Source organism: Canis aureus, chromosome 12, assembly GCF_053574225.1.
Source record: "Canis aureus isolate CA01 chromosome 12, VMU_Caureus_v.1.0, whole genome shotgun sequence".
NCBI lineage: Eukaryota > Metazoa > Chordata > Mammalia > Carnivora > Canidae > Canis > Canis aureus.
Window position 1 is genome coordinate 58,998,375 of NC_135622.1, and position 23,019 is coordinate 59,021,393.

At 34.7% G+C, this 23,019-nt stretch overlaps 1 protein-coding gene across 21 annotated transcripts in view; it reads left to right on the plus strand.

Moving 5' to 3' along the window:
• KIDINS220 (kinase D interacting substrate 220) overlaps positions 1 to 23,019 on the plus strand; it is a 104,173-nt gene that overhangs the window by 14,359 nt on the left and 66,795 nt on the right. For 15 of the 21 annotated variants that reach the window (XR_013349838.1, XM_077844219.1, XM_077844221.1 and 12 more), the window contains exons 3-14: positions 217 to 315; positions 1,008 to 1,106; positions 3,089 to 3,187; positions 4,117 to 4,218; positions 6,840 to 6,938; positions 9,581 to 9,778; positions 11,971 to 12,069; positions 14,118 to 14,216; positions 15,519 to 15,617; positions 17,651 to 17,828; positions 20,660 to 20,824; positions 22,001 to 22,180. Coding sequence is in view for 20 of the 21 variants with exons in the window: in XM_077844219.1 (XP_077700345.1) it covers positions 217 to 315; positions 1,008 to 1,106; positions 3,089 to 3,187; positions 4,117 to 4,218; positions 6,840 to 6,938; positions 9,581 to 9,778; positions 11,971 to 12,069; positions 14,118 to 14,216; positions 15,519 to 15,617; positions 17,651 to 17,828; positions 20,660 to 20,824; positions 22,001 to 22,180 (1,516 nt within the window). In the remaining variant the exon portion in view is untranslated. The remainder of the gene's footprint in view (positions 1 to 216; positions 316 to 1,007; positions 1,107 to 3,088; positions 3,188 to 4,116; positions 4,219 to 6,839; positions 6,939 to 9,580; positions 9,779 to 11,970; positions 12,070 to 14,117; positions 14,217 to 15,518; positions 15,618 to 17,650; positions 17,829 to 20,659; positions 20,825 to 22,000; positions 22,181 to 23,019) is intronic. The other 6 variants (XM_077844222.1, XM_077844225.1, XM_077844206.1 and 3 more) reach the window with 1 other exon arrangement.

A 23,019-nucleotide genomic window follows, 5' to 3' on the forward strand; every position in this document is an offset into this window, starting at 1 on the left:
AGTGCCAAAACCAGACTACTAATGCTTTAGCCAAAAAAGTTTCATTTTCTCTTTGACTTGGATATTATTAGCAAATTGAAAACTTAAGATTTCAAAGGTGTTTCTAAATTTGAGAAATTCTGTAAACAATGTTTAACATAACATTGTGGAAACACAAGTGTGGTATATTTAACTGTGGCATTTCATAAAGCCCTCTGTGTCTTTTATATTTTCTAGTGTGGCCAGACCCCATTGATGATAGCCGCTGAACAAGGCAATCTGGAAATAGTGAAGGAGTTAATTAAGAATGGAGCTAATTGCAATCTGGAAGATCTGGTATATATTAAAATAATCTGTTGTCTTTTCCTTAACTTTGTTGTTTTTAAGAAGTGATTCAAAATTAGTAGATTACAATTGTTCTTTCAGGTCTATCTTAATTTTGCCTAATATGCAAAGTCAGTTTTTTAAAGGGGTGATGCAGGAGAAATTTTTACTTTCAATGAAAAGTCAGCTCTTTGTTTTTTATATATAGATGGTACTGACTGAATAGGGAGCACATATACTTAGATACTTGTAGCCTTTATTTAAAAATAAAGGACAGTAGTTTTTTTTATCATGTAGTTTCTAAATATATCATGGGATCACGTTAGTTTAATAGCCTGTGAATGTGCTCTTAAATCTGATGACGGCTCTTTAATTTCAATTTATAGTAATGGTTGGCAGCCACAAGGATTAACTTTAAGGTTTTGATAGTCATCTTGTCTTTTTTTAAAAAAATGCAATATGTAATTAGACATTCAGTGAAAAGACTGAACGAGCAGTTGTGAAAGCACTTCTGCACCACTGCGGTGATACACTGATAAATTCTTAACAGAGCTTATGCTTTGGTGTTATTTTAGAGTTGTTTAGAGTGGGTCAGATCATGTCAATTTGGTATGATCATTTGGTACGTAAACTTGAATTTACTTCCCTCACTATGGGTTGTGATTTTTGGTTTTGAAATGGTAACATTGGTGACTGTGTTCAAGGATAACTGGACAGCACTTATATCGGCATCCAAGGAAGGGCACGTGCACATTGTAGAAGAACTGCTTAAGTGTGGGGTCAACTTGGAGCACCGTGATATGGTATGTGCGTCACTTAAGATGTTCTGTTTAATTAGCTGGAATCTTAATCAGTAGCAAGTATGTCTGGAACCTTGTACTTTTGTGCATGAGTTGATATTAAAACATCACTTTTAGGATTTGGGGCCGGGCATTGAAACAACCCTCAAGAATGTATAAAAACCCAGGTGAGATAATGACCTTTTAGAATATTCTTGATTATCATTTTCAGTTTATTTCAGAGTTTAAGATTCTAAAATATTATTAAAAACAACGCAATAATTTCCAATATATTAGTGTTTTCAAACTTAGAGAATTGTTTTCTTTAAGAGGACCTTTAAGAGGGACAGTATAGTTTTAAAATATTTTCAGTTGTTTGAAGTTACAATTTTCAGAATAATGTTTATAAGTTTATTTTTAAAATGTAATTCTATTCAGACATGCCATCCATATATATTACAGGTTGAACAAGATATGATTCTTAATCATCTTAGGTCTTAATTTGCTTCAGACATCTGCTTAAAGCATAAAGATGAAGAAAGATAATTTCTAGCTTATTTATTTTGCAAAATGTTTGCCCTTTTCCAAAGTTAATTTTAACAGTGGAATAGAGGAAGGAATTGCTCTGCCTTGATGTATAAAAACATGTACTTCTTTGCTGATAATGCTTTATGAAGTGTCAGTGGTCTGAGCTTTAAGGAACTGTAGCATTCTACCATATTGTACTTACAATTATGATTATAATTTACATAGTCTGTTTATCTCTATAATCTTATATGTATTCTCAAACTTGATGAAGTAGATGGGAAGACACAGAACTATTTTACTTTCTGTCTTTAACATTATAGTATTCAGGCAAAATACTGCTTTCCAAAGTTACCTGGGGGTTAGCTCCTAAGTAGTTATGTGATTATGTGATTCATTTGTAATATAGTTAGATTCTTTTGGCCCAGTCTGTATTCAGTTTTTCTCTCCATATTCTGGTTGATTTTCAAAAAATTTGCATACAGTAAAATTCACTCTTGGGGTATACAGTTCTATGGGTTTTGCCAAGTGCAAATGTCTTATGTCTACCACCACCTTCTGTACAGAGCAGTTAAACCACCTTAACAGTACCCTTAGACTGCTCCTTTATAATTATCCAGTCCACCCACTCCTTAGCCGCTGGCCACCACTGATCTGTTTTCCCTTTCTGCAATTGTGCCCTTTTCTGATCAGGGCAAGTATTTTTTTAATCTCCTTTTTCATGATGATGAAAGAGAATCAGAAGGATTAAGTGATTTATATTCTCAGAACCAAATGTGGATTTAAATGGTTTAAAAAAGCCCAAAACATTCATTTCTTAGTATAATTTGATTACATTGGTCTTTCTTACTGAACTGCATTATGACTGAAGAGAAAATTGCTTAAAATAAAAAAAGAAAAGAAAATTGCTCCTGTAATTTAGAAAATAGAACGTCATCATGCTGTTCATTCATACGTGATGACTTCACCCTGGAAATCCGTGATCTACAGATCTCTGCCTCAGTATCCTCTTTTTTTTAGCAAGAGGTGCTGTAATGATCTGGGATTTATAGGATATGTTTAAATGCAGGAGTTGAATATGACTGCTGGAATTCCTCTCTAGAAAAAGTCTAGACTCATACAAGAAGAATATCTAGGGACATAGAAAGTGTTCCAAAGAAAAAATTTTTAAACAGCCAAAATAAATATTGGAAATTCATTTATTTATTTTTAAATATTGGAAATTTAAAAAATCTAATATGAATGTTCTCTTTCAGTTTCCATGATATAGTCAAAATTTGGAGTAATCATTTTTGGAATTAAGAGATTTGACCTGTTTCAGATCCTATTGTGTATTTGTGAAGTTTGGGAATATAAAACTACATAGTAGTGCCTTCATACACAATGGTTTTATATAGAAATGTTCAAAAAAGGAACTTCATGAATGGCATTTTTGTGCTTGGAGATGACCAAAAGTCCCCCCACCCCCTTTTTTTCCTTAGGGAGGTTGGACAGCTCTTATGTGGGCATGTTATAAAGGCCGTACGGAAGTGGTAGAGTTGCTGCTTTCTCATGGCGCCAATCCAAGTGTCACTGGTTTGGTAAGCGTTAAAAATTTCACTCTAATACAAGTGGTAAGTTCTCTTAGGTAATGCTTAAGGCTGGTTATATTTTAGACTTCATATTGGATAGAAATTATCTACATCTTATTAAAGATAGTAATGGAGGATATAATTTCAAATCACAATGAAGTCAAGGTAAGCTTCTCGATTTTATCAACAAAAGGGCAACTCTTGGGGCTTAAACTTTAATTATAACTATTCAACATTTCAAAGGAGAATTTGAAATCCTTAATTCATCTTGCCTGTTTTTTCTGGGTATGCCTTCTTAATCTAAACTTACTTAAAGAAAGGAGATGTTGACCAAATATCCATACCATTTTTCTGTACATGTCTTTATGTGGTAATACATGCATTACTACTCTACTTAAGACTTGATCTCAGACTGCAGATTGAGAAATTATCTTACTAATGAGGGATATCCTTTTATTACTGTACACATATGTCAAAAAATCATGTTGTACACTTTATATATCTTGTGATTTTGTCAGTTATTCCTCAATAAAGCTAAAAAAGGAGAAACTTATTCAAGTTAATGGAAAGATTATATAAGTTAATGGAAGGAGTATATTATACATTTCTCTTATTAGTCTTGCCATTAGCTACGTAATCACATTAAATGTATTAATCTGTAAAAATAAATGTGTTAATAATATATATGTATTTAAAGTTGAATGTATTTTATTAGCTGATTATGTCTGATGAGTATTATGTTTTTTTAAAATGGAGAATGATCTGTGACTTGATTTTTTAACATATTACTTTGTATTACTCCCTTTATTATTTACTTTTCTTAGCAAATGTGTGTTGTAAATATCCACCTAAAAGATTTTTCTTTTCCTCCTTCCTTGCATCGTCCTTCCTCAACTTCCTTTTCTGTCTGCCTACTTCCCCACCTACCTGTCTCCCAGCAGTACAGTGTTTACCCAATCATTTGGGCAGCAGGGAGAGGCCATGCAGATATAGTGCATCTTTTACTGCAAAATGGTGCTAAAGTCAACTGCTCTGATAAGGTAGGTCAGCAGGATCTTTCCAGGTCCAGTCCATATTATGTCCACTCAGTATGTCTAAATACAAGTTTTTTCATGTGATCTCATGACTGTGCTGGTGAATCTTCTGTTTATATATATGAATGTATTTTATATAGATATCTCCTAAGTGGATCCCTTATACATAATACCTACTAGATGTTCCTCCATTGTCTTTTATATTACATTAATCATTCTCTGGAAAATAGGGATGATTCCCTATTTTTATTATTTGAAGTTTTCTATTATAACTCTTATTCCTACCTTCAGTCCTAGCTGCTTTCAAAGTATTATTGCCAGAATGGTCTTTACTAAAATTCAAGTTTAGTTTTCTGTTTCTCATGCTTAAAATGCTGAAGACATCAATCCCTGGTATATGTGTGAAGATAGGCCTTGGCTCCCTCTGCCCTTTCTCTTGCCATCTGAACCCTAAAACTAACTGCCTTTCCTGCTAGACCACCAAAGGATGTGGATGTCTGGATTCATCTATTCTTAGCCCTTCCTTCTTGCCTTTGCATGTGCTCTTTCAGTGTGGAGGGCTCCCTCCTCCTTGTCTGCTTTACTTTCTGTTTATCCTTCACACTCAGCTTATTTGCCATCCGCTTCAGAAAGTTTACCAGAATTTTGTTCTGTTCCTTTTTTTAAAATCCTTAATATTCATCCCAAACATTTAAAAAGTGTTTATTTAATTAGAATTTGAGATATTGTGGGTAACTGTAATCTTTTCAAATTAATAACATTTCAGCGAAATATAGGAAAATATCTAATAATTAGACATTTTTGATAATTGGAATATATTCTGAGCATGAATTTAAGTAAAATAGTATTGCTTAATCTGATCGGAATATTAGGAGTCATCTTTATGTTAACCTGGATTGTGGTTTTATGGGTGTATGTATACATATGTATAAAAAAGGCAAGTAGTATATTTAAGATTGATGCATTTTATTTATTTTTTAGATTTTATTTGTTTATTTGAGACAGAAAGAGAGTGGGAGAGAAAGTAGTGGAAGGGGCAAAGGAAGAAGGAGAAGCAGACTCCCTGCTGAGCATGGAGCCTGACACATGGGGCTCAATCCCAGGACCCTAAGATAACCTGAGCCAAGTCAGATGGTTAACCAACTAAGACACCTAGGTGCCCCTAGACTGATGTATTTTATACACTTTATGCAGCTTATGCTCATTTTAAAAAGAGTATTACCTAAAATAATAGGTTAGCAAGGACTATAAAGAGATCATTGCAAATACTTAACAGTATGGCACTTAAAAGTATTGTATTGGAGACTGTTCGTTAATTCAGATTGGCTGCCTTCTATTTTTTTTCAAATTTTTATTTAAATTCTAGTTAACATTCATGCAGTGTTGGTTTCAGGAGTAGAATTTAGTGATTCATCACTTACATACAATACCTGTGCTCATCAAGATTGGCTGTCTTTTAATTCAGATAGGAGAGGTTTTATTTTATGTCTGAAGTGGATATGGTTCTCTTTGTTGATGTTTCTGATTTGACACTTTAATATGATGGTGAAATCTTTAATTTCTCCTGTTGGCCTATTGAAAAATGCTTCATATGACCTGGCATTCAAGGCCTTTCCAGAATCAGGTATTATGCTACCTAGTCTGTCACTCTACGTTTTGAGAAAATGTTTAGTATTTAGTGTGACAAAACCAGAGTTCCTCAGTCATACTTGCCACATTTCAAATGCTCAGTAGCCATATGAGACTAGTGGCTACTGTATTGGCCAGTGTAGAATCATAGAGCATTTCCATCAGCATAGAAAGTTTTGTTGGACAGAGCTGTTATAGAAAGTAGGTGTTTATTGTATGTTTATTTCAATCTGTAGTCTCATGTAGTGAAAGATCATTGTGGGTATTCATATGTCTTTTAATTGCCAGACTCTCCAAAGATGTTGAGAATTGCTTTTATGCATAGCATACATTCTTTGATGTCTTTTGAATCACATTCAAGCTGAAGATGCCTTTGAGTGCAGTTTCTAGGAAAGTTTATTTTATCTAGTATAGAGGCTGATTTGAGGGTAGTGGTTAAAAGCTCAGACTGAAGCAGGTTTGTTGGGGTCATGGGTCTTACTCCACCTCTTAGTAGCTTTGTGACTTCAAGCCTGTAATTAATTTCTCAGGGTCTCATTTGCTGTCTGTGAAAATGTGATGCTTCAAATTTTCCTTATTCTTCTGATAGGGATTACATGAGTTAACCTATGTAAAGTACTTGGAATTCTACTTGTCATTTGCTTGTTAACTGTTTTTGCCTGTAGTAAGACTGTTGGACTTTAAATTGTATTTCACAAGATACAGGAAGCAATGAAAGCTTGTTGAAAATTAGAGGCTGTATGACTTTGACTTTGTGATAGAAAAATTGTCACTAATTATAAAAGTCAAAGTTAGTTAAAAGAGGTTTTATACAATGGTTAATCATCTCTTTAGGAGAAAGAAAGTGGGGGAAAATATGGCTTATCTAGGATTAAAATTAAAATTTGTATAAACAGTAATTTAAGAATACTCAGTATGATTTTTATCAGAAATCATGTTGAGAAAGTTTCTTTTACTACAGTTCTGATAATAATTTTAAATTTACTGTTTTTTTATAGTATGGAACTACCCCTCTGGTTTGGGCCGCACGGAAAGGTCATTTGGAGTGTGTAAAACATTTATTGGCCATGGGAGCTGATGTTGATCAAGAAGGAGCTGTAAGTATCTTTTCTGTTTAACCCATGGTTAACATATTTCTATTAGATATGTTTTTAGTTTTAAGGGAGAGAATATTCTTTCTTAGTATATGTCTAGAAAATTTTCCCTATAGTTCGTAAGTGATACTTAGAAAAACAAGCATTTTCTTTCTATTATCTTGACAAATATATTATGTTCTAGGTTGTATGTACTATAAATATATGCTTTTAAGGATCTATTGCTAATACACATAAATTTTGGGAGGCTAAAATATAAAAAACATATTCTAATCTTGCTCTTGATTGAATTAGTATTGAAATACTCTTCAAATTAAGTAGTTTGAAATACTATTAATTGAGGGAAAATAGTTATGTTCTGTTAAAATACCTTTTTTAAAAAATCTAAAATAATATTGTAATTTTTAGGATATATTTAGCTGTGACTTACTTTCTTCCTCCAATAGATTTAAAAAGGTCAGAAAGCAGCAGTCAAAACCTAGAAAGCTTAAAAATTGGTTCAATACATCCTACTGAGTAGCAGTTATTAATTCCTTATTGAGCACCTGTTATGCATGCAGCCCTGTGCCAAATGTGCTGGGGGTACTGGAGAAGCCTAACAGAGACTTTTCCCTTGACCTTGTGAGATTATAATTAAATAATAATATCATTATTTTAATATCATTTTTAAATATAATTTTAATATCATTTTAATGATATAATTATATCATTTTAATATCAGTTTTAATATCATTAAAATGATATTTATGCACAAGAAATGATTAATACAGAGTATTCTTTGCAAAATTATGTGAGATGGATCATAAAGTATTTGGAGAAAGGATAGTACCAAATCTCTGGCTGCAATAATCTCTGTAACAAAAGTGAACTCTAAATCATACTTGGCTTCTTGACATAATACCAACCAGTTCTTCCTATTTTCCACATTGACAGAACTGCTAATTGCTGATCTTTTTAAGGAGTATATAATATTTTTAGTGCTGTGTGGGAAAACAGGATTCTTAGCCATGAAATTCATACCTTTTACCTTCCTTTTCTTTGGACAATTTATCAAGTGGATAAGTGGCTTATTTCTATGATTTTTGACTCTTTTAAAATTTAATTTTTATTTTTTTTGAAAGATTTTATTTATTCATGAGAGACACAGAGAAAGAGGTAGAGACATAGGCAGAAGGAGAAGCAGGCTCCCTGTGGGGAGCCTGGTTTGGGACTTAATCCTCGGACCCCAGGATCACAACCTGAGCCAAAGGCAGATGCTCAACCACTGAACCATTCAGGTGCCCCTGATTTTTGACTCTTAATAGGATTTTAAAAGGTTATGTTATTTTAATATGTGAGAGAATTATAACTCAGTTTTGGGGGCTGATCTAATATTTCTTTTTTTTCCTTAAAGATTGTATGTATGTATGTATGTATTTATTTATTTATTTATTTATTTATTTATTTATTTATTTATTCATGAGAGACAGAGAGAGAGGGGCAAGACACATAGGCAGAGGGAGAAGCAGGCCCCCTGCAAAGACCCCGATGTGGGACTCGGTCCTGGATCCCAGGATCATGCCCTGAGCTTAAGGCAGACACTCAACCTCTGAGCCACCCAGGCATTCTTGATCTAATATTTCTATAAGGAAATCGTATGACGTCTCAATATAGATCAGTTTCTTAGGAAGCAGCTTAAATACTTTCGTAAATGAGTCACTTTCTTCTGTTAGGTGATTTATTTTATAAATAAGATATGCAGCTTTTATTTTTGTTAAAGATTTATTTTAAAGCATGCAAGCAGGGGAAGGGGCAGAGGGAAAGAGAGAGAAAGAAATCCTCAAGCAGACTCCCCACTGAGTGTGGAGCCTGATGTGGGGCTCTGTCCCAGGACCCTGAGATTATGACCTGAGCTGAAATCAAGAGTTGGCCACTTAATCATCTGAGCCACCCAGGTGCCCCAGATGTGCAGCTTTTTAAAAAACCACTAAAAATGAGAACAGATTTGAAAATGTGGTTTCTAGATCACTGTGAAAGACAGAAGAATATATTATACTTTATTGTGTTGAAGTACCCTATAGCTATTAATTCATTATTTTACTTCAGTTTTTCCTATATATTTTATTATAAACAATTCTTTGAAGCCTGACTGATCTGTGTGTTTAATTGGGACACCTGGGTGGTTCAGCGGTTGAGCGTTTGCCTTTGGCCCAGGGCATGATCCTGGGATCAGGTCCCACATTGGACTTCCTGCATGGAGTCTGCTTCTCCCTCTGCCTGTGTCACTGCCTCTCTCTCTGCATCTCCCATGAATAAATAAATAAAATCTTTAAAAAAAATAGAATGTGTTTAATTTTGAATCACCCCATCTCATCATATTAGTGAGGGGATCTGTTCATTGTTAGCGAATCCAATTTCAGATTATCATTTGAGGAATTGAATGTTATAACTGTCCTATTGACTCAAGAAAATTAATGTACCTTCAATAACAGAAAATAGACTTTCTAGCCAGTATTTGGTATGTGACTGGTTATTTATGTTGACATTTATTATCAGAAATCACTGTTAATAAATAGACTGCCTTTTTGAAAACATCAGTTTTAGGACTATGGTATAAATCATATGTTTTCTAGATTTAACTGATTTCTTGGGCTTTTGTTTTTTAGAACTCAATGACTGCATTGATTGTAGCAGTAAAAGGAGGCTACACACAGTCAGTAAAAGAAATTTTGAAAAGGAACCCAAATGTAAATTTAACAGATAAGGATGGAAATACAGCTTTGATGATTGCATCAAAGGAGGGACATACAGAGATTGTACAGGATCTCCTCGATGCTGGAACATATGTGAATATACCTGATAGGGTAGGTTACTTGTTTGAGATTTGTCTTCTAGTGGTAACATGATGGAAGATTAACTTCTCACACCTTTCGGGATTCTTCATGTATGCCATACATTTGTTTTAATAAAAGATAAGTTTTATTTCTACCCTTGGAACTAAGAAGTTAAAATATATTCCATCTTTGTGAAGGGTGTTCTTTTTAATCTTTGTCAAATAATATTGTTACTGAAGATGTCACATGTACTATTAGTCTGTAACCATCCTTGATGTCTGTGACTGTGGTGTTCATGGCTGGTGTTACTCACTTTCCCAAGACTTTCAGCTTCACTTAGAATTTTCAAAATTGTACCTCCTCTCAGAACTCTACACTTGTATTTCCACCTGAACTGTCTGCTTGAATGTCTAATGCACTTAAAAGTTACAGCAAAGCAGATGTCTTGTTTGGTTCATCCCAACCCTGTTTTTCCTTCAGTCGTCTTCATCTGGGTCAGTGGCATCACCATTCACTTTGTTGTTATAGCCTCAAGTTCTATGCATTAGAATTGATTTCTCTTCCTCACTTATCACATCTAATTCTTCAGCTGGTCTGGTTGCCTCTACCTCCAGAACACATCCAGTATCTGTCTGCTTCCCTTCATTTCCACGACTACCTCCCTAGTCCCAGTCACCATCTTCCATTGTTATAGCAATAACATCTTAACTGGGTTCCCTTCTGTCTCTAATTTGTTCTCTGTTCTCAGAGTGATCTTTATTTTTTTTTTCAGAGTGATCTTTAAAGCAATAAATCTCATGTGTACTCCTTTATTTAAAGTCACCCTCTTGCATGTAGAATATATGTTACTTTTTTAGTTTATAAACACTACATGACATTGTCCTCACCTAACTCTCTGTCCTCATTTTGCACCACTCTAACCCCTATTTTAATAGGTTGCCACAATACTAACTTTTTTCCTTTCTTGAACACACTGATCTTTTGCTGCTTTGGGACCTCTGTACCAGCTATTCTCTGTTGGGGATACTAATCTTCACGATCAGTACGTGGCTGTCTCCTCATCTGACCTCATCTTAAATATGAGCTCCTCAGAAAGATCTTCTCCAATGACCTAAAGTTGCTGTCCAGTCACTTTCTGTCATATTACTATATTTTAATTTATTTACATGGCATTTGTCTGATTTTTTGTTTATGTTTATTATATACTGTCTGTCTCCTGTAGAAAGTTCTTCTTGAGCTGGGAACTCATCTGTCTTGTTTTCCAGTACCTAGAACAATACATGGCACATAGTAAGCAATGAAATATTTATGACCGTTTATTAACTTACTACTCTGGCACCATATTAATGCTAACATTATCAACTAAAATTGGTTTGCTTTGGGTTTATTTCTGCTTTTAATGTAGTAGTTAATATATTCTAGGGTGCCAAATTCAATCCTTAAGGATTTGCCATCAAGGCCCACTAAGGATTGAGATGAGCCATAGCTCGGGGACTTTCCCAACTCAAATTTCTGCAACTGTTGCGTAGTTTAGAGTTAAAAAGTTCTGCCATTGCCAAAATAGCCATTTTACATTTGAATTAGTAGGAAGATATAATTAATAGTGTTTGTTGCTTGGTGAATATAATTTTAGGGCAAAGCGATATCTCTATGAGATAATGAACTACATTTAATCCTTGTCATGGGGAATGAGTCAGTCTTATGCCTGTTAGCCTGTAATGCCACATTGCTTAGGCTATGGATACTGGTCTGGGAACTACCCTCTCCCTTGATGAAATGTGCTTATAGACCGACTGACGGTTCTAGCCCTACAACTCTCTTTTTCACAATCTGTGGTTTTTGTCACATAACATTATTTCAAAGGTTTTATATTACGTTATTTCTGAATGTTCATTTGGTTTGTTGATAGCTCTCGTGTAATTTTATTTAATTTACATTTATAATGGGAAGTTGGTCACCTTCAAAGAGTATGGCTTATTATTCTGGGTAACTCGACTTTCTAAACTTTTGTTGTGGAATTTCAGAGTCCTCATTTTGAGGTATAACTTGTCTCTTACTCCAGGGCTATTAATGTCCGTTAATAATATTAGTTAACTAAAATTTTTTTCTTACTCTGAGATATTCTTTTTCCAAGAAATTTTCAGAGAAATATCTGATGATTAACTTCAGAAGTGTTTATATTCTTATTATCAGTTTACCTTTTTCTTTTTTTGTCTTTTTAGAGTGGGGATACTGTGTTGATTGGCGCTGTCAGAGGTGGTCATGTGGAAATTGTTCGAGCACTTCTCCAGAAATATGCTGATATAGACATTAGAGGACAGGTGTGTGATTCCCATCCTACTGTCATCTTTGTGCAGAATCACTTGTACATAATGACTGATGACATGGTCATTCTGCTGATTTTCCTCTGGAAATGAGCTAATAGACCCTAATATAATGGATGCTTAATTAAGTTTCACTGCCTTTATTACAGAATTTTTCTATTAATGTCACATTAGATGACTTTGGAGCTTGTTCAAAGCTCATATTTTTTAAATATACCTCTTACTCATACGTAAATATATTCAATCCTGAAATGAATAGTTTATGATACTGAGACAGTTGTTGGTACTTCGAATGTATGCAATTTGTTTATTTTCTTTAGTATTTTCCCTCTGTTTTATCTTCTTTGTCCATATGTTATTCTTCCATTCTTGCTCTTTTATCTTTCTTTTCCTTCTTCCCCATTCTGCTTGCCTTTCCTAGGACCCCCAAATAGTGCCTATGGACTTTGCTTAAGGCAGTCATAGCTCACAGAGCTTCAGAGGTTACTAATATTAGGCAAAAGCTCCCCTAAACTTGTGAATTCATCCAATATTTCAAGAGCTTTAGGTAAAAAAAAAAAATCTATACTTAATAACCCATTTTGTTGTTGGTGAGTCTACATTTCTGCTTAGTTTTCCTTTGAATTTAGCTTGTATCCAAATCTATTTTAAATCAAACAAATAAATATTATGCCAAATGCTATGAGGGACTTAACATGGAACACTTGCCTGTAAGAGACATTATTTTAAGTTAGGGAGGTTTTACTTTGTTTTATGTTTATTTTTGTGTTTTTACTACACATACGAAGTGATGCCTTTTGGTATAAGGTGGCCCAGTAAAAGGTTCCAGTGTAAGAGTCTTGAGGTGGGGAGAGAAGGCATTAAGGAAGGCTTCTGAGAGAAGGTAGAATTTGAGCGAAGTTTGAAAGATAGGCTGGATTTAGATAGATAGACAGAAGATAGGCTGGTATTTCAGGCAAAGATGGTGGAATAATAGGATGAGGAAATTCAAGAGCAGGGGGAAGTGTAAGACTGTACTCTTCAGCTGCGGAGGTGGAGGCAGAAATAGAAAGGGGCAGGGCAGGGAGAGGTCTGAGGGCAAGGCTAGGAATGTTGGGATGCACAATTTTGAGGGGGGATCTTCACTAGAGAAAGTTGGGTGTGGGAAACTTTTTTTTTTTTTTTTAAGATTCTATGTATTTATTCATGAGAGACATAGAGAGGCAGAGGCACAGGCAGAAGGAGAAGCAGGCTCCTTCCAGGGAGCCTGATGCAGGACTCGACCCAGGATCATACCCTGAGCTGAAGGCACAGATGTTCAACCACTGAGCCACTCAGGTGTCCCTGGTATGGGAAACTTAATGTGGCAGAGCAGAAAGTCATTCACTATCTTTTACATTAAAATCATATTTTCACTGAATGATGGTTACTGGCTCACCTATTTAGATTTTACCTAGTTTCTTTTTGTCTCTCAATCCTGTTTTCCTACATTTTAGTCACTTATTCTGTTCTCTGGCTCTCCTTTCAGGGTCTATTGGATCTATTTTTGGTTTTTGAACTAGATGGGATTTTAAAGGATCAGATCAGGATTGGTATATGGGTGCAGGGTGAGTAGGGATTAAGAAAATAAAACATGGTGAAAACCATTCACCTTCTGTTGCTGTAGTATATTCTCATGTATTATCTTTTGAAAAGATGGGGCAAATGGAAAGCCAGGGGTCAGAATATTTGTAGAATATTTGACTTGTCTAAGGATGAGCTCAGGTATTGATGACTTCCATTGCATGGCCCAGAAATCCAACCACATTAACAAAAGCATACTTTACCTTATCAAATATGTGGCGTTGCTGCTTTGTACATAGTAATATTGTTTTCTTAGGCTTATTTCATAAAGAATTTCTCAAGAGTAAATCCAAGATAGAGTAAGGATTAATATTATTTCTTGTTTGTTGGTAAGACCTATCAATGCTTTCTGGCAGAAATGTTAAAAATGATGTTTTATGTTTACAAAAACAGTTGCCAATATTGTATCTTAAATGAAGTGATTATTGTTTTCTGTTATCCAGGACAACAAAACAGCTTTGTATTGGGCTGTAGAGAAAGGAAATGCAACAATGGTGAGAGATATCTTACAGTGCAATCCTGACACTGAGATATGCACAAAGGTATCAAGGACATTTCTGTTCTCTTAGTCATACCCAGTACTGCTTATTTTTTTCAATTGTTTTTTGTTTGATACTAGAATTATACTGATTTTTACTGGTAATAGTCTATATCAAATTGGGGAGTAATTTTGTATCCCTTTTGAAGTTCTTTATTCACAGGAAAATATAGTGTGCAATTCGTTACTTTAATTAAGTACTTTCAGAAAATATAATATCAGCTATTCGTAAGTTGTGGGCAGGTCATTTTTTCATAATTCTTCTATGCTTTTGTTTGGAATGCAGAGCACATTTCCTTTTAAAAGACCAATGTGAATGGTTCTTAGCTCCCCAAACCAGTCACTTTTGTCTGTTTTTCTCAAATCATGTGAAAATTATAAAACTGTATAAGACGTTAGGATTGTATTTGGCCTTAATGTGTTCCCGTTTTTCATGGGGAAAATCTATTTGAATGAATGTATTTGGATTGAAGTGGCAGGAATTCTTAATGAGTAAACAAACTTGTGGAGTTACCCAGAAGATATTACTATTTTATCTGCTAGAGATTGAGACTAGCATCTTTTTATACTATGGTAACTTCAGTATCCTAGGACAGAAAGTTTCCTGGGATGCCTTTTGGTTTGTGGGTGACACTTTGATAATAATTTTTGTTTTTGAACCTATGTGTCAGCCGCTGTGACCATGTGCGGGTTCTGACGAGGTTTCTGTCTTTCCTAATTCAGTGCTGAACTATGGTCTCTTCCATTATCCCCTAATTTGATTTTGAAAGCAATCATGAACTTTTTTGAAGTTTTCCAGAGGCATGCTTATTGTACCAAATTATTTCCCCTATTTCACACCCATTGTCAGGTATACAGAGAACTGAAGTGATGCTGGTACAGATTTCTGAAAAATCTTGGCACTGGCTTGCCTGGACATTGACTTGCCAAGCTGTGGGTTGGTTGGTGGGGAGTTGGTGTGAATGGGGAGTAATTTCTGGAGGGGCTGCCCCTCGTGTTAGTGGTAGAACATGGGGAATGGTCATATCAGTGAGGGGCAAGAGACTGTTGCCAGATATGGCTAATAAGTAGCTAGGCATATCCCATTCTTGGCTGAGTGATATAAAATTATTTTGATACAAATGATTGGTTGTGAAGGGAAAAGCATTTTTGCCATTAGTTTTTGTAGCTATGTTTTCTTGAGAACATTTCCAATATAGACTGTACTAGAGTTGAATATTTGAATTCTTACATATGCGTTTATGTGACTTTAAACATTTAGGAGTAAAGCTATTAATCTGGCAAACCTTCTTATCTGTGCCTACAGGATGGTGAAACACCACTTATAAAGGCTACCAAGATGAGAAATATTGAAGTAGTAGAGCTGCTGCTAGATAAAGGAGCTAAAGTGTCTGCTGTAGATAAGGTAAAACATCTGTGCAGAGAGAAGACTCTTTGGAAGGCTCTTGGTAGACTGACCTATATATTTGCTGGACTTAAGGGGGTCTGGTTTTATTTTTTGGAGGGAGAGTTTACTTGCGGGGCTGTGTGTGTGGCATTTTGGTGCTATGATATCTTCTTGGCTGTTCTGATAGCTGATTCTGTTCTGATTATAGAGGCTGTGTTAGATTTCCCTTCTGTTGCTCATACCAGTTATGGGGAGCTGCCATTGATCACCATTTAAAGAGGATGTCATCAGATGTACGCTTGTTGCAAACAAGGGGAAAGAACCCAAGGGGCTGGAAAAGACAGATTCAGAGCAGACTAGTGTTAATGTCCACTAACAGCAGATACAGTGTTCTGTTGTGTCCTCACCATGATCCTTCTAGAGAAATGTTCGTATTTTTCGTGGTAAATTTAACTCTGAATTGCTTAATACTTCATACAGAATTGATTCCTAGTTTGATTTTGTTTTCATTTTAAATGGAATTCTTTCTTTACTTCCATTGATTTCCTCCCATAAAAGGAGTGAATTGATTTATATATGAAATAAGAAATATAAATGTTTCCATTTAAACGTATGGTATGATTTGGGCTCTCCTAATCCGTAATAAAGTTTATCTTTTTATTATTTATGAGGCAATTACACAAAAAACACAGAATCAATATGTATTTGCTTTTTATTTTAGCAAGAAACAACATTAAGAAAACAAAACCAAAATCTTCCCACCTATTATCACCATGTTTATATAATTTCTTATTAAAAAAAGGAAACTTTGATATTGAAAACTAGGAATGGCATAAATTTAAGAGATTTTTCAGTTGAATACATTTAGCTTTATAGAAAAGTTTCCGTATTTCCTGGCAAGAAAGATGAAAACTGAGGTCAGAACTTTATTTTTCTTAAGGCACATGTCACATTCTCATTTGTTTTATAATTGCCTGTTTATCTAATTTCTTCCTGTTATATTGTAAGATGTTAAGGTCAGGGACTGTTTTGTCTTCCATCTTTATATCCTCTAGGGTGCCCAGCACAGTGCCTTACATAGAGTCAGCTCAGTACATAGTTATTGTGTAATGTATTTAGAATGCGGAAAGAGAACCTAGAAAAGGAAGAAGTATGCCCAAAGCAGAAGAGGAAAGTCAAAATTGAGATAAGGTTGTGCCATCAAAGCTATACGGAGAATACTGCAGGTCATTTTCATTTAGTGTTCTAGAGAGATCAGGGTCGATGAGCACTGAGAACTTAATATGTTAACTTTTTGGGTCATTGTCTTCAAGAGAAGTGTTTGTAAAGTAAAAAGTGGGAGAACACAGTGCAGACCTAAGGTCTTTTTTTTTTTTTTTTGCCTGTTTGTACATGTTTTCATTAGTATTGGATATGATTGCTAATGTGATTGGGGATTCTAATAAGGGAAGAAGGTAGCTTAATGTAGGAAGAATTGACAGATGAGGAAAGAAGAGGTTGTACTGGCAAAAGATGGATAGATGTGATATGAAGGACACTAAGGGAGAGAAGTATAGAATGAAGTTTAAGGGTTGGTTGGCAAAGGGCATGGGGTAGATGAGATTATTCCTGTTAGATGGGATATTAATGTGGATTATGAAGCTTTCTAGACAAACGCAGAGGAAAATTGTACAGTAGAATTTAAATTAGTTGAGAAAAATGGAGGACATTGTGAACAATAAATATTTGGATGATGGATAGAGGTAGGTCCATGGCCTGGCAGGTGCTGTAAGGAGAAAGCCTGTTGCTTCTCCTTCCAGGGAGTTGAGGGGAGGGGAGAAGAATGACCTTCATTCTAGAGGGCTGTGGGAGAAATAATACCCAAGAAAAGCTAGGAAAGGAACTTGAAAAAAAAATTACAGTGAAGAAAGAGATAAAAATTCAGATTTTATTCATCCTATATGAATAATATGAAAAGTTTAGATGTTTCATTATTTTACAGAAGATGAAAATTGTTACTTTGTAAATACTATATGTAAAGTATATGAAAGTTCAAATTTCCTATTTTCCAGAAAGGAGACACTCCTTTGCATATTGCTATTCGTGGGAGGAGTCGGAAACTGGCAGAACTTCTTCTAAGAAATCCCAAAGATGGAAGATTACTTTATAGGCCCAACAAAGCAGGCGAGACTCCTTACAACATTGACTGTAGCCATCAAAAAAGTATTTTAACTCAAATATTTGGAGCCAGTAAGTATTGGGTTTTATTCCTGACTGCTTTTAAAAGATAAGCGTTACATGAAAAATTAAGAGACCAATTGCAGTTTTGCACTTATCACTTAACTGGAGATTATGGAAGTTGAGAAAGTTATTACTTTGCTGTGGAAAAATACTCCTTCCTGTCTAGAACTCTTCTGCATTGTCCTGTAGCAATTATGTGAAGTACATTCAGAATTATCCATCAACTTTAAAGACCTCTAAAAATCTAGTCTGCTTTTCTAAAAATCTTTTCCCTCTTATTCTCTTCTTATTTTGCTTTTATCAAAACATGCTCCATTTTCTCTGTGGCCTGAGTCCTCTGAGAACTCAGTTCTCCATATTTGCTTGTTATGCCTGCCACAGGTCTGCCCTCTGTCCATGGAGGTTTCTTGTCCAAATCTTCTCTCTCCAAGGCTCCTGTCAGTTGTTCCCTTCTCGGTGAATTTTAACTGATCTGCCTAAACTGGACAGAATTTTTGCCTTGTTTGAATACTTAAGCAAGCACTTGTGTTTATATTTCTTTTTTTAATACTTGTTATACATGGCCTTTTATTTCTTTTAGAATTTTCTCCCTTCAGATTCCAAGTTCTTCACGACAGGGACTATTTCTTCTTTATGTCCTCTGTAACATCTAGCATAATTCTTTGAATATTGTACTCAAATAGTTTTTGTTTGAGAAGAATGTATATGAGTATGTAATCATATGTGGTGTTTTGAAATATGGAACACCTTTTTACTCAAATTAAAAAAGAGATAGGTAGAATGCCACAAACTCTCAGTTGAGTTTCTTACTTACAGATTGTTTTTAAGTATGCTTCTATTTTATTATGAGTTCTTATAGTTTAAAATAATTTTTCTGATTGTGATTATACTATACACTCTTACATTTCAAAACTGAAGACACAAATATAGTAGAAAGTGCAAATTTCCCATTGTCTCCTATCTCTTAATTCATAGCTGTTTGAATGACCCTGTAGGATTTTCTGTACATTTCTAAAAATGTTTTTAAATTAATTAATAATTAATTTGTTAAAATTTTAACAATTAATAGGGTAATCCCATATTATAATTTTTCTTTTCTTTTTAAGATTTTATTTGTTTATTTGGCAGAGAGAACAAACAGGGGGAGCAAGCAGAGAGAGGGAGAGGGAGAAGCAGATTCCCTTCAGGGCAGGGAGCTCAATGTGGGGCTTGACCTCAGGACCCAAGGATCACAACGCAAGCCAAAGGCTGACACCCAACCCACTGAGCCACCCAGGCGCCCCCGCCCCCCCATATTATAAAAGTTTTTAATAGCGAACTATGTTTAAAAGCTAGTGGTACAGTAAACATCTTTGTAATTGTATTCATTAACTATTGCTTTTAGGATTATTTCTTAGAATAAATGCCCAGAAGTAGAATAGGCAAGTCAGAGATGCTCACAGTTTTGGGAGACTTTCTATACAACTATAACAATTTCTTCTGTCTTGGACCATGTACTATAGTGTAGCTCCCCTAACCTTGTGAATACTAGAGAGCTCTAGCCTCCTTAATCTTTGCTAATCAGATCAATACGAGAAAAAAAAATCTCATGTAATTTGCATTATGAAGTTACTAGATTGTAGTCTTTTCATATGTTCACAGGATATTTTTATTTTTGCCATTTTCCTGTTTGTATCCTTTGCCTATTTTCTCTTGAGTTTTTGGTATTTTTTTAAAAAATTGATTTTAAGTGTCTATATGTTATGGATGTAGGTCCTGGGTCCATCCTATATATTGCACCTCCCTCCCAGCTGCTGCTTTGTTTATGGTGATGGGTTTTTTATTCCCCATCTAAAAGTTAGGCAGTTTTGCAGTTTATTTGTTGGTCCTTTCCTGTAGTTCTGGCTTTAATATTATATTGAGAAAGAAAGGCCTTTCTATCTGAGATTAAAAAATTTTTTCCCTTATATTTTCTTCTAGGATTTTTATGATTTTTTACATTATTTTTTTAATGTTTCTGAAACTTTTTTTTTAAGGTATAAGATATACATCTTAGAGAGTTTTCATTTCATTTTTTTTTTAGATGAGTGGTTTGCTCCTCCCAGAATCACTTACTAATTCCTCCCTTGCCCACTGGTTTGAAATGCCACTTATGCTAATATCTTGTGCTGGTTGTATGATGTTTTAATTATTGTTATTTTATAGTATATTTTGGTTTTCCTCCAAAGACAACTAGTCTTTCTCTGGTAATCTTTTAAAATTTTTTCTTAGCTATTCTTATGTGTTCTTCTGCTTTTCAGTTTTTCAAAAATTCCCATGGATTTTGATTGGAGTTGTCTTAAAGTGTAATTTAATTTGTTGAGAATTGCTTTCTTGAAGTCATTGAACCTTTCTGCCTGGAGCCATATAATGTCTCTTTTTCTTTGATTACCGTATTTAATTTTCAGTAACATTTAATAGCTTTCTTTATATAGGTATTACACATTAAATTTATTCCTATGTACTAGTTTGTATATTATTTATATTTTATTGATTCTACAATGTACATTATTTCACATTTTAACATCTCTGAAATTGGAACGTGTCTTTTAATTGATGGGTAAGAGAGCATTGTGTCACAATTTGGCAACATATTTTTTTCTTTCTTAGTTATACATAATAGTGTTTCTTACAATAAGTAGGTATCTTAAGTTCAGTGAAATATGGTGTTCAAGAATCTTTTAATCTATTTTTACACAGTTCTAACCATTTAACATAAGGGTTTTTTTCTAGTTAAATAAACAATTGATAATTGAGAATTGATGTTCTTTCTAGTGGTAATGTCTCTTTTTAATGTAAGGATATGGTGTTTATAATTACAGGACACTTGTCTCCCACTGAAACAGACGGTGACATGCTTGGTTATGATTTGTATAGCAGTGCCCTGGCAGACATTCTCAGCGAGCCTACCATGCAGCCACCCATTTGTGTGGGGCTGTATGCACAGTGGGGAAGTGGGAAATCCTTCTTACTCAAGAAACTAGAAGGTAAAGGGCATGTGTGTAAAAAGTCTGTATGAATAACGAGGCTCCTCTGGTGTTTTTTTTTTTCTGAAGTAATGCAAAATTGATTTTCATGTATGGGTGTATGTGTTGCACGGTTTACTAACTGAATGTGTTACTCCTTCCACAATCATTTGAGTTCTCTTCCTAAAACAAAGATTCAGTTGTATTGTAACATTACTAAGACACCTTGGTAGCAGATGGGCTCCACACCCAACATAGACTTGAACCCAAGATCAAGAGTTACACGTGTTGCACTAATTGAGCCAGCCAGGTGCTCCTGTATATGCTGTTTATAATCGTCATATCCAGAGCCCTTCCCAAACTTGTCACTTTGCGTGGCATACCTACCAGCACTGCCTCACGTGTATGCCTTGTGCTGCACTCCCAGAGGGCTGTTGGTTCTTGCAGGAACACACTAGATACTTTTCCTGGGTTGCTACCTTTGTTAGGAACTTTCTAGATGGCTCCTCCCACCACCCTTTTGATTGGCAAAATCTTACTCCTTCAAGGATAGGTTTCTTCAATGATAGGTATTGCCTGTAAAATTTTTTATCAAGTTTTGTAGAAAGGATGACTTGTTCAGGGCTCGTTTGGGCTCCTCACACAACATAGCTTTAAGAGCAGTGATTCTCAAATGTGATTGCAGGAAAAAGAGGTGAGGAGGGGTGCCAAAGAGGAAGGGTGGTGGTCTGTAGTATGAAGACATAGAGCAAAGTAATGTTTTCCCATTTTGTATGTGGAAAAATACCTTGTTGCTTATATAATATAAACCATACACACAAAAAAATCTTGACAAATGGGAATATATGAAAAAGGATTTGTGCATCCTCAGTATGAAGCAAGAAAGTGGGTGAAACAAGGGTGGGTATACCCCTAGGGAATGAGGTTTGGATGTTTCTCTAAAGAGAACATTAGCTGACATGGTTAAGTAGCAACATTCTATTTAGGGACTTAGTGCCCAATAAATGTTTATATTGAAAATTTTTAATTGAGTTAGAAGTTGTATTTCTTAAAAACTTGAGAGAAAAAACCAAAACTACACCTGAAACTAGTATTACAGTACATTAACTAACTGGAATTTAAATAAACACTTGGAGGGCAGGGAAAAGAAGTTGTATTTTTTAAAATAAGATTAAAGTTTTCCTGTTTCTCTTTCAGATGAAATGAAGACTTTTGCAGGACAACAGATTGAACCTCTTTTTCAGTTTTCCTGGCTTATAGTATTTCTGACCTTGCTACTTTGTGGAGGGCTTGGTTTGTTGTTTGCTTTTACAGTGGACCTGAATCTTGGAATAGCAGTATCATTGAGCTTCTTGGCTCTCTTATATATATTTTTTAGTAAGTTTTTGCTTTTTATTTTTTCAAAAAGTAGAGACAATGTTAAGATTCTTTGTTTTATTTAAAATATTATCTTAAAATTTTATATTTAGATATTTGTAAAATATAAAACATCTGTATCTCTCCTGAGGTTTTTTTTTCTTAAGTAATTAGTGATTTTCATAATTAATTAAGATTTTTCATATCTTTTTGCTATTTTATAAGTTGGCCTAAAGAGACATTGTCTACAATCTGGTTGTAGTAGCTTTAAACACTGATGTATTGCTCCTTAATACTGAAGGAGAACTCTATAATTTATTATACTGACTTTTTTATATGTTAATGATTTATTATTTTTAAGTCTTTTTAAAAAATAAGTCTTTAGAGCCATCAATGGCATTCTCTTGGGCATTTTGATCATTCCTATCATCTTTATTTCATCTAAAAGCAAAGTAAAAAAATCCATTACAGTCCTGTTCTTAGGGGATAGCATTAGTCGTAGCAAAGGAAATAGATTCACTATCGGAGGAACTGGTCAAACTTCCATAGGTGCAAAAAAGTGATGGAACCCCAAATCATTTATATTTGAGTCTGAACTAAGCTATATGCTTCTGTTTAAGGCTTTATCTTTCTTTTTTTTTATAATTTTATTTATTTATTCATAGACACAGAGAGGCAGAGACACAGGCAGAGGGAGAAGCAGGCTCCATGCAGGGAGTCCGATGTGGGACTCGATCCTGGGTCTCCAGGATCACACCCCAGGCTGCAGGCAGCGCCAAACCGCTGCGCCACCAGGGCTGCCCAGGCTTTATCTTTCTGATTATGTTTCTTACATTATATTTTAGTTAGTTTACTTTCTG